The sequence below is a fragment of the Nansenia antarctica genome (genome assembly GCF_963989245.1).
Source record: "Nansenia antarctica genome assembly, chromosome: 16".
Lineage (NCBI taxonomy): Eukaryota > Metazoa > Chordata > Actinopteri > Argentiniformes > Microstomatidae > Nansenia > Nansenia antarctica.
The window spans coordinates 2,487,719-2,508,619 of record NC_137686.1 but is presented as its reverse complement, the minus strand read 5'-3'; the positions used below and the strand labels follow the sequence as shown (position 1 = coordinate 2,508,619).

Sequence of the window (20,901 nt, the reverse complement as noted above, 5' to 3'; positions counted from 1 at the left end):
GTCCATGGATGTGAATGGGCTATGTCCATGGATGTGAATGGGCTATGTCCATGGATGTGAATGGGCTATGTCCATGGATGTGAATGGGCTATGTCCATGGATGTGAATGGGCTATGTCCATGGATGTGAATGGGCTATGTCCATGGATGTGAATGGGCTATGTCCATGGATGTGAATGGGCTATGTCCATGGTTGTGAATGGGCTATGTCCATTGTTGTGAATGGGCTATGTCCATGGATGTGAATGGGCTATGTCCATGGATGTGAATGGGCTATGTCCATGGATGTGAATGGGCTATGTCCATGGATGTGAATGGGCTATGTCCATGGATGTGAATGGGCTATGTCCATGGATGTGAATGGGCTATGTCCATGGATGTGAATGGGCTATGTCCATGGTTGTGAATGGGCTATGTCCATTGTTGTGAATGGGCTATGTCCATGGATGTGAATGGGCTATGTCCATGGATGTGAATGGGCTATGTCCATGGATGTGAATGGGCTATGTCCATGGATGTGAATGGGCTATGTCCATGGATGTGAATGGGCTATGTCCATGGATGTGAATGGGCTATGTCCATGGATGTGAATGGGCTATGTCCATGGATGTGAATGGGCTATGTCCATGGATGTGAATGGGCTATGTCCATGGTTGTGAATGGGCTATGTCCATGGATGTGAATGGGCTATGTCCATGGATGTGAATGGGCTATGGCCATGGTTGTGAATGGGCTATGTCCATGATTGTGAATGGGCTATGTCCATGGTGGTTGTGAATGGGCTATGTCCATGGTTGTGAATGGGCTATGTCCATGGATGTGAATGGGCTATGTCCATTTTTGTGAATGGGCTATGTCCATGGTTGTGAATGGGCTATGTCCATGGTTGTGAATGGGCTATGTCCATGGTTGTGAATGGGCTATGTCCATGGATGTGAATGGGCTATGTCCATGGTTGTGAATGGGCTATGTCCATGGATGTGAATGGGCTATGTCCATTGTTGTGAATGGGCTATGTCCATGGTTGTGAATGGGCTATGTCCATGGTTGTGAATGGGCTATGTCCATGGATGTGAATGGGCTATGTCCATGGTTGTGAATGGGCTATGTCCATGGTTGTGAATTGGCTATGTCCATGGATGTGAATGGGCTATGTCCATGGTTGTGAATGGGCTATGTCCATGGTTGTGAATGGGCTATGTCCATGGATGTGAATGGGCTATGTCCATGGTTGTGAATGGGCTATGTCCATGGATGTGAATGGGCTATGTCCATGGCTGTGAATTAAAATAACATCAGGTAAAATGAATCCGATGTGAATCACATCTTTGTTTCATGGGAAATTGTATGGGAATTTTGCGAGTGATGCGCAAGGTGTGTATTTCATGTCTGACATAATTGTAACAAGTGGAGGTTGTTTTTGGAAGATACTATTTGTTCTAAACGAATGTCCAAGGACATTGGTCCAATAAATTCACAGAATATCTCTACTTAATCATACTGCGCCCATTTGTTGAAAAAGTTGAATCGCAGTTTAAAAGCAACATTGGACTGGATCACCCTGATCCTGATACAAACTTTTCAAGATGACCAAATCTTGATTTGATCTGATTTGATCTTTATTTATCTCGAACATGTCAACCATAAAAACACACACATGTGTAATAACAAAAAATGTAAAAAGAAAAAAAACCAAAATAAAATAAAATACAAATAAAATAAGATATACATTAAAATAAAAGATATCTTCCTAGACATGGAAGTAAGTCAACAATGGTTTTGTTCGAGAAGGGACAGAAAGAAGCATCTGGTCCTGCCCCTTCCTTACAATATCATATTATTATGCAATAAATGATCTATCAATATCAAATCCGGATTACAAGAGCTCTAAATGGGACTACATCACAATGTAGGCTATTAGCTATGTAAAGAACAACCTGTAGAATAGCCAGCGTGAGGTCACTTTAAGAAGTGATTTATAAGCACCATCATCATCATCTTTGTTTGGCCAATAAGGCTTCCAGCCTCTTTTCTGAACTCCTGTGGCAATAACCTCTGGCTCTACCAGTGAAGATCCACCTTATATTAGATTAGATTAGATTAGATTGAACTTCATTGTCATTGCTCAGAGTACAAGTACTTATGCAACGAAAATGTAGTTTAGTCTATCCAGAAAGTGCAAATAGTGGTATGGTGCAAAAGACAAGATAGTGTAAACAGTGCATGGTATTACAGTGTATAAAAGTGAATATAGATACTATACCTCAATATTCCTTAATAACAGGGATGAGATCCAGAATAAATGTTTCCTCTGCATTCATCTGAAGAACTGGTTCGCTTTCCTCTACAATCATGGGCTCACCATCCCCTAAAACACCTTGAATCCCATACTGAGCTTGCGAGTTTAAAGGGCTTGATGCCTGTTTGGGTGTTTTTTGCTTCAGCATGTCTGTTTTTTTTCTTTGTTGCCCTGGCCTTCAGATTCTTCCATCATAATTTCACTTGCTCCGTGGTCCAGACCACATGGCAGCATTCACATTCAGGGTGATTTCAGCCCAAATGCATTTTTTGGTTTTATTAGTCACTTCACCCTTAGCAGAAGTAAACTTCCTACTATTAAGGCATAATGGCACCAAACACCGTCCAGCAGTGCGTGGGTTTCTGAAACTGTGAAATTAGGTCCTTTTGAATGCATGGTTCCACCTCTTTGGTGTAGTGAACATAGAATGTATAGGCCTTGGGAGTGATTGATTTAATTGAACACAAGCCAAAGCACATCAGCTAATTGATGTTTAATGGTTGTGTGTTTGAAAAGACCAATTACATAGCAGTCTTATTCAGCCTTTCTCAGAGGAATTACAGAGAGGCACTGACATGGCAGGTACTGTCCATCACCTCCACCGCTTTGGTAGGAGAGGATACCATCAAAGTGTAATAGGTAGCCTAATGCAGTGGTTCTCAAACTTTTTCCTGACAAGGCCCCCTTGTGACAAATAAAATATCCCAGGGCCCCCCTTCATATGATAAAGATGATGATACCCTCCTGTTCTGTTATGCTACAATGATGAGAACATTTATATTTCAATATAACATAAAAAAATAAAAAATAAACATCCTTTTACAAATTCTTTATACAATAATAGACTTATCAAACACAGACAGGTTGTACAATTAACCTAACTACCCACTTTCCACCCTCCCTTAACCCCACAACCACTGCCCCCCTATCTAAAATCACCCATCCTCCCCTTCTACAACCCCCTCCCACATTGTTATCTTACCCACCCCTAAAATCCCACACCCAACCCCTCCCACCCAAACAGACCTTGCACCCAGAATACGTCTGTCCACTCGTCTAACTGGATGTAGTGTTGCATCTTCTGTAGGCCTGTTGTCTGTGACTGGGTCTGGGTCTGGGTCTGGGTCTGGCTCTGGGACACACTCAGTAGCACTAGGCCTGTCATGTGACTGGGTCTGGGTCTGGGTCTGGGTCACACTCAGTAGGCCTGTCGTCTGTGACTGGGTCTGGGACACACTCAGTAGCACTGGGCCTGTCATGTGACTGGGTCTGGGACACACTCAGTAGCACTGGAATCTGGTGGTTGTTGGTCGGTAACGTTAGCATTAGGCCTATTTCAAACTTTTTCATTTTGAGTGAAAATCTAAATATAACACGCTAGGGGTGGGAATCGCAAGGTAACTCACGTATCGATAACCGTACAATATTTTGCCCCCCGTATCGATATAGTATCGCAGTACATTGATTTTGCGATAATCAATACATTGTAAGACAAGTCATCAACAATAGATCACCATATCTGTGTTAACTGGTATTTCATAACGTGGTTCCAGTGTTAGCAGCATTCGTTTTCCACTACACTGTACAGGCGAAGGTCCTTGCAAATAAACCCAGCGATAGGCTTGGTAATAATCGAAAGGAAAGCTTTGTTTTGAAATATAATCGTTCCAGACATTAGATGTCGTATTTGTTTCCCCCCGCTTTTTCAGCCATTCATCTTTTTAATTTTTATAACATCACGACATGCTGATAGAACATCGACATGCTAGAAACCCATAACTACACATAATTAGATGATCACACAGCCCGAAACACGAACACATCCCAAAACGAAAGTCTCCCTTACCAGTAGCCTACGGCAAACAAGAACAGTGAATCCAATCCACAAATTATAAGTATTTAGTGATCGTTAAACTGTTGTTTATTATATAGAGTGGGTACTTTAAAACTTCATGTTATTAAGTTTCATGTTATGAAAAAAAATTAAAAGTCTGCGAGTGGTTTAGCCCTAGGCTGTGTTCTTAAATTCGCTATGGAAATCTGATCAGCAGTCATGGAATACCTCTTGTCCATTACTTGGTCCCTTTATGACGTTGAGCACAGTGTGCCCACCGGCGCTCTCAGAGCGAATTTACGAACGCAGCCCTAGACTGGCTTGTGTCCCCCTTTACCTCGCTTCTACCCTGCTGCTACGCTGCTTCTATAACATCAGAATCAGACGCAGGGTGAGGGAATACAACCTGTGCGGATGAGAGACAACATGAAAAAAAAAACTTGCACACTTATTGCTTGATTGGTTTAAAGCTGCCGGAAAAAAATATTTTGCCACGTGAATCGATAATTGTATCGCAAGAGGTAACGATACGATAATCGCTGTATCAATATTTTGTCCCACCCCTATAACACGCACACTTGGTGAGATTTAACCAAATCAAATGCAACGTGAACATGCAGGTGCGTGAAGCATGGTTACAGTTAGGTCCATATAGATTTGGACACAGACAGAATTTGTGTTATTTTAACTGTTTGCCAAAACATCTTCAAGTTAGTTATATAATGAATATAGGCTTAAAGTGCAGACTCTCAGCTTTAGGGTAAGGGTATTCACATCCAAATTGAAGGAAGGGTTTAGGAATTAGCTCTTTAATATGTAGCTCCCTCTTTTTCAAGGGACCAAAAGTAATTGGACAATTGACTCAAAAGCTATTTCATGGGCCAGTGTGGGCTATTCCTTCATTATTTCTTGATTCCAAGTGTGGCATTTGCATTTGGAAGCTGTTGCTGTATATGCACAACATGCAGTCAACAGAGCTCTCAATACAAGTGAAACAGGCCATCCTTAGGCTGCGTGTGGGAACATAAATAGTGGTCAAATTAACTGTTTGGTACATTCTGAGAAAAAAAGAACACACTGGTGATCTCGGCACCACAAACAGGTCTGGACGTCCAAGAGTGGTGGATGATCACAGGATCCTTTACATGGTAAAGAAAAAACCCTTCACAACATCCAGCCAAGTGAAGAACAGTCTCTAGGAGGTAGGCATATCATTATCCAAGTGTACCATAAAGGAAAGACTTCACACAAGCAAATACAGAGGGTTCACCACAAGGTGCAAGCTATTCATAAGCCTCAAGAATAGAAAGGCCAAATTAGACTTTGCCAAAAAACATCTAAAAAAGCCAGCCCTGTTCTGGAACAGCATTCTTTGGACAGATGAAAATAAGATAAACCTGTACCAGAATGATGGGAAGAAAAAAGTATGGAGAAGGCTTGAAACGGCTCATGATCCGACGCATACCACATCATCTGTAAAAAAAACAGTGTGATGACATGGGCATGCATGGCTTCCAATGGCACTGGGTCACTCACTAGTGTTTATTGATGATGTGACAGAAGACAGAAGCAGACGGATGAATTCTAAAGTGTTTAGGGATATTCTGTCTGCTCAGATTCAGACAAATTCAGCAAAGTTGATTGGATGGTGCTTTATAATACAGATGGACAATGACTCAAAACATAGTGTGTAAGCAACCCAGGACTTTTTTTAAGGCAAAGAAGTGGAATATTCTGCAATGGCCAGAGTCAATCACCTGATCTCAACCCGATCAAGCATGCATTTCACTTGCTGAAGACAAAACTAAAGGCAGAAAGACCCACGAACAAACAACAACTGAAGACTGCTGCAGTAAAGGCCTGGCAAAGCATCACAAAGGAGGAAACCCAGCATTTGGTGATGTCCATGGGTTCCAGACTTCAGGCAGTCATTGCCTGCAAAGGATTCTCGACAAAGTATTGAAAATGAACATTTTATTTATGATTATGTTAATTTGTCCAATTACTTTTGAAAATAGGGGACTGTGTATAAAAATGGTTGCAATTCCTAAACGTTTCATACAATATTTTTGTTCAATACTTCCGGACCTAACTGTAGGTTCTCGCGAGCATAATGTTCAGAGGAAGACGTTTTGATCTATGTTATTTTTATTAGATCATTATTTTATTCACATGAAGATGATAGGTTGAACATTTGTTTAGTTTAATAGTTGTTTCCATCGCTATTTTTTAAAATGTTTTTCTGTAAACATTGGCAGCCACCTCATGGCCCCCCTGGCAGCTCTCTAGGGCCCCCTAGTGGGCTGTTAAGAACCACTGGCCTAATGTCTAATGTCTACTTTATTACTGGAATGGTTAAACTAATCAAATGCAATTTGAAGTTTTATTACATTTTGTTCCTGAAATCCCCCCTGAATCCACCCTCTGCTGAGATCAGGTATCCCAATCCTACTAACAGGTCTTGAACAACACATACTGAAGGTTTGATCCAGATCAAATGCAAGACTGGAATACGTCATCTAATCCGATTTCAGAATCCTTTTTTCGGTTTGAACAACCCATTTTCAAGATTTGATCCAATCAGATTACTTCTGAACAACTGGGCCTAAATGCTTATATTGAAGTTCAACATATCCACAGTCCTTTCCACCTGACATTCTTTTGTCCTGTCCCAAATTTAAACATCTTAACACATAACATCCAAGTTGCCGTCAATTCTGGTTGAAAAAACAACAGGAGTTCCAGGGGTTCATTAGGTAAAACGTATCCAATGTGAATCCTCCTCTGATGTTAGTTATGTTAGTAATAACTACATAACTGACGTCCCTCCTGTAATGCTAGTCCAAAATGAAAAGTTAGCTGCTTGTGCTGGACCAACTTCAAGCCACACTAGATTCAACAAGATGATTTTTTTATAAGCTTTTGCTTGATTGAATATTAAGACAGAACCCTGTTAATGCTGTATGTCTGGGCTGATTTGTTGTGTATGACATTGAATTCGATTCATCTGAATTTCACAGAGGAGGTTATGCTTGCTGAAGAGAACAAGAATTCGGGGAGGTCTGCTTTAGATGGTAAGATCACCACACGCACACACGCACACACGCATGCGCACGTACACGCACACACAAACACACACACACACAGTAAACAGTGGGAATACTATTATTACACAGTCTAGTATTCTAGTACTATAAATGGTAAATGCATAGTACATTTGAATATTGAACAGTTGACCTTGTGACCACCCTAACCTTGCCTGAACAAAGCTGTCTCCTGCGCTGCTTGTCAACTTCAGCTGTGAAGAGAGGGGTCCACTTTGACCTCCATTAGCAAACAGACAATTGAAAAAGCCCCTTCGAGAGAAAATACTGCAGTCCACTGCTGAAACGCAATGTTGATTGCTGTCTGTGGCCATCCTTGTTGTCTTGGTAACAGTAAAAAGCTTGCCATATGCCTACAGTGCGCAGTGACGTGCCGTCTGTTGACAAGGTTGTGCTTCTACCAGCTGTGTGGGCGACACTTATTTATCTATCACGATGTGCCCTTATTATGTACACAATCAGACAAAATATATTTGTTTTACTAAGTGTTTAGTGTTTGTTGGGATGAATATGCAACATTAAATCATTGGCATATTACATATTATTTTCATTATCTTTATTTTTATTGATAACTGTTTTGTCATCTCCCATGTATCAAATGGCAGCCAAGTGTTGTGTAATTTTAGGTTAAATCTGCAATATGTACCACTGTTCAATGGACCTATCGCTAAGCCACGCCCCAAAATCGAAATTGTCCAATCATATCACAGCAAAAGTCATGACAGGCAGAAAACTCGGACAAACAACCCGCTAATATCTGAGGGTGAAAAGCTTCTAGACTAAATATTCTTGTCATCTTTAAAAAACATCCGACATTGATCCTATATGTGAGAGATGTCGGCAGGCCCCTGCAGATCTATGTCATATGTTTTGGTTAAGTCCCTCTCTCTCCTCATTTTGGGAGTCTGTTTTTGACACTTTGTCCAAGGTCACCTCTGTCCCCATTGAACCCTCCCCAATTGTTGCTATGTTTGGAGTCTTGCCGGCCGAGTTACCTCTGCCTAAATATGTCAAGGATTTAGTTGCATTTCTAACTCTGCTGGCAAGGCGATTAATTCTTATGAATTGGAAGGGTCCCTACGTTCCCAATCTCAACTCAATCTCGTTGGATTGAAGACGTACTGCATTTCATGCAGCTGGAGAAAATCAAGCATACCCTACTCAAATTTGAAAATCTGGCAGCCATTTTCACATTATATAGATGCCATTAAAATGACCCCGCCACCTCCCAACTGATAAACCTTTATCCCTCCTCTCTTGACTTAGCAGTGACCTTGACCTTCATATCTGACCTTGACCTACTTACCTATCTGACCTTGACCTAACTACCCAACTACCTATCTGACCTTTGTACTGTTATTTTATTCATTTTTTATTTTTTTATTTTTTACTTTTGCATTTATTTTGATAATATATATTGTTGTTGTTATTGTTGTTGTAATTGTTTTTCTTTTATCAATATTTTTATTATTTGTTTACTTTTTTGGGGTTTGTTTGTTTTGTTTTGTTTTCTGTTGATATGTTTGTGATGTATCTGTGTGTTTGTGTTGTAAAACTGAAAAACCCATAAATAAATCTTAAAAAAAAAAAATTTGCTGTGGTAAATCAGAAATCAGAAATTCGCCAACTCCCGCCATTGTAAGTCATTGAATGTCATTCAGTCACGGTCGGTCAGTCAGTCACTGTCAGTGAAACGTTGTTTGTTTGTCCGAGTTTTCAAAGGGGGCGTGGCTTAAAGATCCATTGTCATTTCAATTAATGATATATAGTACATTGATTCTTTAAGAATGTAATTTCTCATGAGCTTAGTACTACTATCTTACCATATTGTAACCCAAAATATGTTATTGTACTCCATTGTTTGTTAACCATATGTGACACGGACACATATGTGTTTTGGTCCACATGTCGGCAACCAATCAAAATGTTCTGACTTTTATTTTGAAACACGGAAATACAACAACGTTGAGAATCACAACACAAACTCGCTAGTCAAGCCAAAATACTGCTACGCAATGTAGTGAGTAATCCCCACTGCTACGTAGTTAACTATAACACTACTTTACATTGTTAGCAGGCTCACAAAACAAGCTGTTTGCGGAAATGCAGAAATGTATTCACATTTTTTAAAAGAAATTAAATCGGATGCCGACATGTGGACCAAAACACTAGAACGTGTCACATATTGTAAACAAATAGCTTTAAGATTAGTATCGCCATAGTAGGACTGTCAGGCCTTACATCCATCCACCCAGCTCTAATTTCAGAGGGGCAGGGCTGCCATTACCTTAATACAAAAAAGTAAAGGAATTCTAGATGATGTCTTATCTGTTTTACCATCTGTATTTGATACGTTTGATCATTTTCCGGAATGTGTTTGTTCAGTGCTGAAGCGAGCCACCAACAAGAAGAATTCGAAGAATGCGATTCGTAGAGGTGCGTCTGGTGAAGAGACGACTGCAGGTGAGGGCCACACTTTACATTTGTCATTTTTGTCATTTAGCGGACTCCTTTATCCAAAGAGACTTACAACGAATATGTTTGCTACCTCTGCCTCAGCACGGCGCGTGCGTGGCAGAGCGCCTGTGGCTCTCACTCGTGCAGTGTCCACACTGTAGGAGCCAAAATGATTCTTTTTCTGTTTGTATTGTCTTAGACAACAGTACGGTATATGAGTCAACCCCATCTAGTGGCCGGTGGGGGATAATAGGCAGGTGATGCACCTGGAGGGCGTGGCTGGAGCAGGAAGATACAGTCTTTGACCTCACTTCCTTTTTGCCAATAAGCTATAGAGAATTCTCCTGTTTTGTTTGACAGTTATCGTTTATTATCTTTCCAATCCTTATTTTTATTTATACTCCGAACATCTAAGTTTTGTATTCATTTATTATTTGTAATAAATATTGCTTTATTTTTGGAAAACAACTTTGTGGACTTGGATTATTTTTGAGGATTGGAGAGTCAGACATTTTTGCTCCGCCACCATAGTGGCTATTCCATAGGAAAGGATTACCATTACACACACAGACAGAGTTCATGCTGTGGTGCTGCTACTGCCAGTGATATCTTTGTACAGCTTGTCATGTGTTACTGCAGCCGTATGCTCTAACCTGTTAACATGGGCTGTATGGCTGCTCTAACCTGTTAACATGGGCTGTATGGCTGCTCTAACCTGTTAACATGGGCTGTATGGCTGCTCTAACCTGTTGGAATGGAATGGAATGGAATGGACTTTATTATTATGTTAACATGGGCTGTATGGCTGCTCTAACCGGTTAACAGTTCATCACATTGACAAATGCATCATCTATTCCCATTGAACAGATTAATTCATTATCCTATCTTAAGAAAACAAATGTAACACTCTAGGGATTTACATGGCAAGTCAAATGAAATCACACGTTCTGTAAAATACCAATAAGTCTTTAATAACCAATAAGCCACAGATCTCTTCTTTTACTGTCCTTCGCTCTTTGGGGAAGTAAAGACCATTTTAAACTTTTTATTGTTTTATTTTTTTATATTTCACTTGCAAAATACTACGCAGCAGCTCTTAGGCATGGTGATGTAGGATATTTTAATAGGTAGTTGGTTGAAATAGATCACGAGTGAACTTCCGGTTATGGCAGCGAGGTGAATGGTCGTGCAAACTTGGTTCTCCGGTGTGCTTTGACTATCTTTATGAGTAAAGCCCTCCATAACCATTCTACTAAAACATAAATTAATTCGGGCAAGCTCTATGGTGCGAGGGAGTCGTAGAACAGGAAGACAAACTAATCTCCCTAATACGGGAGATTCTCACGAGCCAACTCCGGCTAACAATGAGGAGCTAGCTATGGCTAACAGCATGCTACAGTCGTCAGAGCCTCCCCCGTGGTTCTCCGTTGAAATGCAAAAGTTCACGGCGACAATTCAAACTTCTCTCTCACCTCTCACAGCCCGACTAGATAAATTCGACACAACATTGGAGAAGTTGATCGAGACCATGCACTCGAAAAACGCAAAAGTAACCGCGTTAGAAGCTAAATGCTCTGAATACGAGGCTACCGTTGTTGACATACGCCAAGGACTGACGGAGCTGGAACAGAAACTTCAAAACGACGTGACAGAACTGAGAGATAAACTGGATGATTATGAGAACAGACAGCGCCGCAAGAACCTGAGAGTCGTGGGGTTCCCTCTGGGAATAGAAGGGAACGACGCCCTGGGCTTCCAGAGCCCATAGAGATAGAAAGAGAGATAGAGATAGAAAGAGAGATAGAGATAGAAAGAGCCCACCGAGGCGTTCTACTGAACACGGAGCTCCCAGAGCCTTTGTTCTCAAACTACTCAGATACAGAGACGTGACCCGGATCCTGGATGCTTCCCGCAAGAAGAAAGAGCTCCTTCACGGCAATTCCAGGATCATGATTTTTCCCGATCTCTCACCTACTCTACATAAAAAGAGAATGGCGTTCAACCCCCTGAAGAAACAACTTCGACAGGCCGGAGTGAAGTACGGGATGCTATACCCAGCCACGTTCAGGGTGGATACGCGTTCTAGTGGGGCCAAGTCGTTTGAATCAGCGGATGCAGCTTACTCGTTCCTACGGAGAGAGTACCCGGAGGCAGGGTTCGAGTTATGTGGGAGCCAATGGGAGCTGAGCTCCCATAAGGAAGGTCTGAGCTCCCATGAAAGCAGTAAAATCATACATCTGTGGGGGTCGCTAATAATACATTACCACAACCATTATTTGATCAAAAATGTCAATGTAATGAGTATTATTTATATTTATTTATATTCTAAATATTCTAAAATAAACACGTTTTCCAAAAGAACTACGCGCACCAGCATTAATCTCCTGTGAATGACAGTATGCCTTTGACTGCCTGCACTTTACCACCAAGACACTATGGGGCGCAGTAGAATATTGTGCAACAGCAGAATATGATCGTTGAGAGCTTACGAACGTGATTATTGAGAAGAAAACATTCAGTAGCTAGCTATCATGCCGCCCCAAAAAAGGCCACTGCTGCCCACCGAGTCGACAAGCCTGGAAAGTTTCGGGTTTTCAACCAAGAAACCAAACTTGAATTCAGCTGCACCTGTTATGACACCCAACGTTGAAACTGTTGAAATAGCAGAGCTCAAACAAAAGCAAGTGCTTCCGAAGAAAGTAGCAGAACTCACCTCCAGTATGTATAAGGAGACAGCTAGTTCGTTCAGGGTAGCCTATACTGTCGCTAAAGAAAGGATGCCTTATACAAAACTGAATCCAATTATGAAACTTAATGAGATGAATGGCGCGACAGTTGGCCCCTGCTCACCGATCCGATCTTTCATGTGCCCAGATTGTAGAGCACATTGCACAAGAGATGAAACAAATTCATTTCTAATGTCAAATCACTTGATTCCCGTAGTAGCATAACATTAGATGAAAGCACAATTCATGGACGAGCATACATGATTATTTATGTCAGGTGCGATGTCACTGGAAATGGAGATGTGGACTATGTGTCGTGCTAACAGTGAAAGTGAATGGACTGTATAGCAAAAACAACAAAATGATTGGCCGAGATACCCGTAACTATCGCTTATAGCTGTTGTTTCATGTGGTGCTGTTGATGTGGTGAAATTAGTAGCCTATGGCTAATTAAAACTTGTAAGTCCCATCGCTGTGTGTGCATGATTCGCGCGCGTGCATGAGAACATTTCGCACTGTTATTTTGGACACCCCCACAAAGCTCAGCTTATAACTCGAACCCTGCCCGGAGGTGATCTCCCCACCCTCTTGAACGAGGCAACCGTAACCTATTACCCGAACTGGGACCGGACAGATTTTGTTTTGAGGACACTTTAACTGTAGCTTTAGAGGACTGCTTGTCAGAGAAAGTTTTATTTTATTTTACCTATGGACCTCGGAGAAGCTGTTGCTGGGGGACTCTGAGGACGGCAGACTCAGTAACGGGTAATTTGTATTGTGCTGACCCTTAAGGATGCCATAAGCAGCTAGACTGCTGGAGCCTACGTAATATAGTTCATTGATAATTTGTATTGCGCTGATCCTTAATGATGCTATAAGCAGCTAAACTGCTGGAGCATATACTGTATAATATAGTTCATTGATGTTTCTCATTGTGTGTTATGTCGAGGGTTCAATTTCCTGTTTGTTTATATACTGTCTCGAAATGGAGAGTACTCTTTTTGAGACTTCATTAGCCTAGTTATTTGCACCGGAGGGGCAATGTTTTAGTTCACAAGGCTATAACTTGGGAAGTTCAGTTTGTAAGGAGACCTTAGTAGGGATAGAGGTCATTGTATTAGGGGGTAAGAACTGGTTTGCTTTTAAAATGTTTATTTTTTTTGTTTACTTTTTTCCTTTTGTACATTTCATTTTTCTTTTTACTTGCAACATAACATTTTATTTGTATAGCGCATTTCTTACAAGATGCAACTCAATGCGCTTCACATACTGACAGAGCCGCAAGCAGGCAAAAGTAAAAAACCTGTACACTATGTATGATGAATGATGAATGATGAAGATGAATGAATGTAGCCAGGAAAATTCCCTTGCAGCCCTCTACACATAGAGCGACTACTAGCCAGTTTGCCTACCAGCACCCAGCGGTGGGTATTAATCACTACATAAAAATAAAGCGTATTAAAAATTATTTGAAACAACACAGAGTTGATATCGCCTTAGAACATGTTAAACTAAAGCAAGGGGGCTATAACCAGGGGCTATAACCAGGGGCTATAACCAGGGGCTATAACCAGGGGCTATAACCAGGTGTTCTACTCGTCATTTACCTCAAGGGCTAGAGGAGTGGCTACATTAATCAGCAAAAAAATACCATTCCAGTTAACTTCTACTTTTAAAGATAAAGGAGGGAGATATGTTATCATTCAAGGCTCAGTTTATTCTCAATCCATCACTTTGGTAAATATATGCACCTAACTATGATGATCCCCAGTTTTTTCACAATATTTTCTTTAATTTACCAAGTCCCCCTTGTGAGACATTTATTGGAGGTGATTTTAATCTAGTACTTGATCCCATTCTGGATAGGTCTTCATCCAAGCAGAAAACTCCAACTCAGGCAGCAAAAGCATTAAAAAGAGAACTTCACAACTTTGGCCTTTGTGATATATGACGTACCCAGAACACAGGAATACTCCTTTTATTCTCCTGTGCACAACAGCTATTCCAGAATAGATCTTTTTTTGGTACCATTGGCTATAGCACGCACAATTCCTCCATGTGAATATTTAGTGAAAACTGTTTCCGATCACGCTGGATTATTGATCACAATACCTACCAATGTTTCTTCCGACCCGCCCAAGAGGTGGCGCTTTAGCTCTTACCTACTTAATGACCCTGGGCCCTATTATGCACTTCATCAATAAGACGAGGCGGTAGATCTAAACTTAAGACGTGGAGGCGTGGTCAAGGCCACTTTGCTATTATGCGTGCGGTAGTGGGCGCCGAAAACCCGGCGCTAAGCAAAGAAATTAGTCATGGGTGTGTTTTGGGCGTCTTCTCAATCAACCCAATCAGCGTGCCAGGTGCCATTCCCTTTAAGAACCGGCTGCGTTGAGTCATTAGCGCTATGCTATTATGGAAGTCCTAAGAAGGAGGTCAGCGCGCTTCTCTGCCTCTCCCTTCTGAAATAAAGCTTTTATACTGTGACCGTAATTGACGTCTTGCCGTGGAGCCACGTGCGTGTTCATGTGTGCCCACATGCATGCGCAAACCGCGGAGGCGCGCTCGTGTTTCAAAACGTGCATGAAGTCTAAACTTAAGAACTTTTCAAACCACTTCTTAGCGATAGGAGCAAAGTCTGATCGTATAATAGCAGGGGCGCCTAGTGCACTTCATTAACATATGAACACTCCCACAATGAGTGATATATGCACGGGAGTTTTACGTCTTATGTGTGGGCGCCTATCGACACCTGCATAATAGCAGTAGCGCGTATGAAGCGCATAATAAGGGTGGGGGTAGGTCTTAACCTGGCGGTGCGTCTTAATTAAGACTTAAGACGGCAAGTTAAGAAGTGCTTAATAGGGCCCCCTGAGTTCACAGTGTTTATCAATACTCATTTAGATCTTTTCTTTAAGGAAAACCAAAACTCTGCCTCCCCTGACATGGTCTGGGAATCAATGAAAGCCTACATTAGAGGTCAAATGATATCTGATACTTCTAATATCACAAGACAAAGAAGTACAACGAAAACTTAGGTCGAAGCTTAGGTCGAAGCACAAGACAGAGATTTTATGAGCAGGGCGACAAAGGCTTCTGGCGTGGCAGATTCGTAGGGAGGAGGCCCAAAGAGAAATACATATTATAAAATCAGGTTCCAATACAACTACCAACCCAAAGGAAATAAACAGTACATTTAAAGAGTTTTATGAAACACTTTATACCTCCCAAGGTGACTTCACAGAGAAAACAAAATATTAGTTAGATAAATATGACTTTAAAAAGTTAACTGAAAATGGTAAGGATGATTTAATGTATAACCATGCTTGGGAGATAGGAAAACGTCCTGAGTCATTAGAATTAGCATTAATAACAGTCCTCCCCAAACCAGGGAAAGATCCTAAATTATGCAGTTCATACAGGCCAATCTCAATTTTATCAAACGATTATAAAATATTTTCTAAGATGCTCTCGTTAAGACTAGAAAAGTATATCCCTGATTTAATTAATTTAGACCAAACTGGGTTTATCCAGAATCGCTCCTCATTTGACAATATCAGAATCTTATTCAACATCATACATGCCTCTGAAGTAGACAATTGTCCAACGGTCGTTGTGTCTTTAGACGCTGAAAAAGCATTCGACCATGTAGAATGGCCCTATCTATTCGATGTAATGAGAAGGATGAATATCGGCCCCAATTACTGCAAATTAGTTAGAATGCTTTATAGGCACCCGATGGCCCAAATTCAAACAAATTGTGATATTTCTCCTAAACTCCTCCTCTCACGCTCTACACGACAAGGTTGCGGACTCTCTCCCCTGCTCTTTGCGCTCGCCATTGAACCGCTAGCGGTAGCGATTAGATCACACCCACTAATCAAAGGAAAACAGATAGGTGGGGTTACTCATAAAATATCACTATATGCTGACAATGTCCTACTTTATTTGATGTCAATTCCAGCATTGTTAGAAACATTATCTGATTATAGTGCTATCTCCGGATACAAGATAAATCTTACTAAGAGTGTGGTTATGCCACTGAACTCAGCTGGGGAGAATATACCCAGACACAATATACCCTTTCAATGGAACTCTAAGATGATAACATACCTAGGCCTTCAGATCCCTAACATTCGGTCCAGAGTTTCTTCCTTAAATTACTCCCCATTACTAAAAAAAAACAAATGAGGAGTTTGATATATGGATGAATCTTCCACTGTCTTTAATTAATTGCATCAAGATAAACATATTGCCCAAATTCCTCTATTTGTTCCAAATGTTACCTACCGTTGTACCAAAAATAAGCAACTAAACTCGAGCGTGTCTAGATTCATTTGGAGGAAAAAAACACCTAGGATAAAGCTAAAAACCCTACAGGGATGTCACCAGGAGGGGGGCCTAAAACTCCCCAATTTTCAGACCTACTATTCATAGCTTTCAGTCACGTGGTTTCTTCCCTAGCAACCACCAACCTGACGGGCAAAAAGTATCATAGCAACATCGCTCAACATGGCTGCCTACCATTTAGACCACCTCACCCATGAAGAACTATCAAGATACACGACGGTGATAGGAGTGGAGGATTGACACCATTCAAATAGTGTTGGATTCCCTGTCTTCTACTCTATCCGGACACGTTGGAATTATTTTCCGAACCCCCGGAGAATCAAAGTTATTGACCTGCAAAGGGTGCCTCCTTGACCGGCTTTTCCCGTGAATAACACCGGTTATGGAGGTGGTACAAACATAAGACTATTATTGCTAAATTCACCATCAGTATACGGTCATTTTGAGCCCTTAACCACCGCGCTGACACCCCGAGAAGATATACTTTTAATATGAAACTCGATCAACCGGGCGTTCACCGGCTGCTGGACGAAACTCCCAACTCCCGCTGTCAGCGAGGCGAGGGAATATTTATATCCGGGAATTCGCTCCTTGCTGTGTCCACGGTGATAGGAGTGGAGGATCGACTCCATTCAAATAGTGTTGGATTCCCTGTCTTCTACTCTATCCGGACACGTTGGAATTATTTTCCTAACCCACGGGAAATCAAAGTTATTAACCCGCAAAAAGTGGGTTTTGCCCGTGGGTTTTGCCCGCAAAAAGTGCCTTTTGCCCGTCAGGTGGGCGTTTCCACTATGCTGTGACGTCACATGAAAGCTATGAATTGGGCTGCACAATCCCGGGCCATTTGGATGTGGCAAGCAGAGATACAACAGCCCCCCTCTTGGTTACAAATAGAACAACATGATCTCAACTCTATGCCTCTTGCTGCAGTTCCATATGTACCTTCTTTTAAACATCTGCAAACATTAACAACTAACCCATTTATAAAACACACTTATAAAATATGGTCTGAATTACGCAATAAAACTGGAAGTATTCAACCCATATATGACCGTACTCCATTCCACACAAACCCTCTCTTACCTAAAGCTCTAAGAGATGGGCTTACTCAAATATGGTTTCAGAAGGGCATTAAGACATTTGGGGATTTATACAAGGAAGGGGTTTTACAATCATTTAAAGATCTTACTGCTGCGTATGGTTTAGATGGGAGACATTTCTTTAAATACCTGCAAATTAGACACTATATTTTGATAGAACAGGGGGGAAAGCTTTTACCAATTACAAAACAATCTTTAGACAAAATGCTGGATAGCAAGAAAGAAATCAAAGGGTTTGTATCTCACACCTATGGGGGCATCGACCAGCTGTTAGAAAAGGAGGGGCTTGCGGCAAGGGGTAAATGGGAGATTGATTTAGATTACAACTGTGAGGATGAAGAGTGGGTTGTGTGAAAGGGCGCTACATTTTTCTTTTAATGTTAGACAAACATTGACCCAGTTCAATCTGATTAATAGAACCTACCATACAGTAGTAAGTCTGAAGAGGGCTCACTTCTCCACATGTTCTGGTCTTGTCCCTGCTTATCTAGCTACTGGAAAGAATATTGAGAAACATGTCCACGATAACTAAAATGAACATCCCAACAGAACCAAGGTTAGCACTATTAGGAGATACATCGCTATTACCAGAACAGTGTAACAATAAGACCCGGGCTCGACATTAAGGCTTGTCCGCTTGTCCGGGACAAGTACATTATGTTCGGACAAGTGGACTTCCTCCTGCAGTTGTCCGATGGACAAGTCAAAACTAAAAAAGAAAACAATATGTATTAATATCTGCAAAACATTAATTCCTCCTTCCGATCTGAATAGTAAAAAATACAATGCCGCGCCTCATTCTCGCTGAGGCTATTTAGGTGAATCAATCTATGAAAAAAAAGCACTTAACCCCAAAAAATTGGATACAAAAGGTTTTTCGATGGATTCCGATAGTATTGGGCGTGCTAAATAACATACTAAAAGTCGACCAAAATCGACCCCCCCCCCCGAAAGCCGCCATTTCCAAGATGGCGTCCCAGATGGCGGTGGAGATATTAAAATGGCTATATCTCAAATTGAGAATATGGTGCAAAGGATTTCTCAACTGATTCTGGTACCTCTGGGCATGTTCACTAACATACTAAACATCTAGGAAAATACACCTTCCAGAAAGGCTTAATTTTCAAGATGGCGTCCAAAATGGCGGCAGATCAAGCTTAAAATGGCTATATATCTCAATAGAAAATATATAACTATGATTTTTCACTTGATTCTGGTACCTCTAGACATGCTTGTGAACATACTAAAAATCTAGGAAAATACACCTTCCGGAAAGGTATCATTTTCAAGATGGCGTCCAAACTGGCGCCCAGGAGCTTAAAATGACTATTGATGTCTTCAGACAATTTGAAAAGGGTTTTCATGTTATCCGTCGCAGCAGCCAATCATGGGCAGGCCTCAGCTCAGATCTTGTAATCGAAACAACATTGATGAGGTCATTGAAGACTACAGGAGGGATGACACATGGAAGTGGAATGACCGACAATCAGAGATCCCTTTGGACAATGTCAAAGGGCATAACATCAGAGTATAACACCGCAATGCAGGAGTTCTCAAACCAGACATACACAACATCAGAACAGCACAAGGATTCAACAGAGGCAAGGATGAAAAGGGATGCTGCTGACCTGGAGAAGATCACTTCAAAACTTGCTATATGTTCACCTTTCTCTCCAGACTCTTCTTTAAGGAATGTTGGCATGTTGTTACAGGTGTTGTCGCTGAGGATGGAGTGAACGTGCATGATTATGACTCTGTTGGACGCAACATCATGCACAAAATGATCGGACAGCCGGCATTCACATTTTCATTTAGTAGAAAGGATAAAGCCATAAGGTTGCTCCTGATCGAATCATTGATTCTGCACTTCTTTTTCAACGTTTCCTTATTGTCTCCCAAACTGGAGAGCTGTCATTGGAGGAGGTTATGCGTTACGAACTCAGTCCTTTCCCTCCTGCCCTCTTTGAAGCCGGAAACGTCTTCCGCAAAGCTGATAAACCACAACTAGCGCACGCGATCTGTGATCATGCAAGTGATGCAATCCTAGATTCTGTACCAGAAACAGAGCTATGTTCTTGATGGTGGTTCACTCCTTCACCGAATACAATGGAAGCACGGACAAAGCTATGGTAAAATTGCACAGTCATATGCAGACTTCACCATCCAACATTATGGCTCAGCTACAACCATTGTGTTTGATGGCTATGAGGATGGGCCATCCATTAAAGACAACACACATCAAAGAAGAGGAAACAATATTCATCCCATTGTCAACTTCACTGCTGAGACAGAGTTCTCAGGTAAGAAGGAGGAGTTCCTGTCAAGAGATCTGAATAAACAGAAACTGATCCACATGATAAGTGATGAACTGAAAGAACGGGATTGCACTGTGGTCAATTCACTTGGAGATGCTGATGTAGACATAGTAAGGGCCGCAGTGGGATCATCTCTTCTTCACACCACAACGCTGATTGGAGAAGATACTGATCTCCTCGTCTTACTTCTTTACTATGCACAGAGAGATAGCAAGGGCCTTTATTTCAGATCAGACAAGTCGAAAGCTGATGGCAGTTTTAAAGTGTACGCCATAAACCATTTGAAAGAAGTACTCGGACAGGATGTGTGTTCTCAGTTGCTGTTCATCCATGCTGTGACTGGCTGTAACACAACTTCCCGGATCTTCGGAGTTGGCAAAAAGACAGCATTCCAAAAACTTGTAAAAGGGGATCCTGTCCTTCAGGCTTGTGCCAATGCATTCACTGTACCAAACCAGACAACAGATGTGATCGATGACCTTGGGTGCCAAGCAATGGCTGTCTTTTTTGGTGGAAAGTGCACAGATTAGCTTGCAAAAATGAGATATAACATTTTCAGCAAGAAGGTTGTCTCAGCTTCATCAACGGTAACGCCTTAACGTCTACCACCAACTGAATCTGCTACCAAATTCCACTGTCGTAGAGCATACTACCAGGTCATGGTCTGGATGGGAACAGATGATGGTATAGATGCTCTAGACTGGGGCTGGAACC

The 20,901-nt window shown here is 41.5% G+C and overlaps 1 protein-coding gene across 1 annotated transcript in view; it reads left to right on the top strand.

Moving 5' to 3' along the window:
- Positions 1-20,901, top strand: part of LOC308171672 (voltage-dependent R-type calcium channel subunit alpha-1E-like) — a gene marked incomplete at its 3' end in the record, with an annotated part of 200,056 nt that overhangs the window by 85,090 nt on the left and 94,065 nt on the right. Inside the window, 4 exon segments of the mRNA XM_080546544.1 lie at positions 7,153-7,206; positions 9,622-9,699; positions 11,175-11,409; positions 11,570-11,859. Of these exon segments, the coding sequence (XP_080402670.1) occupies positions 7,153-7,206; positions 9,622-9,699; positions 11,175-11,409; positions 11,570-11,859 (657 nt within the window).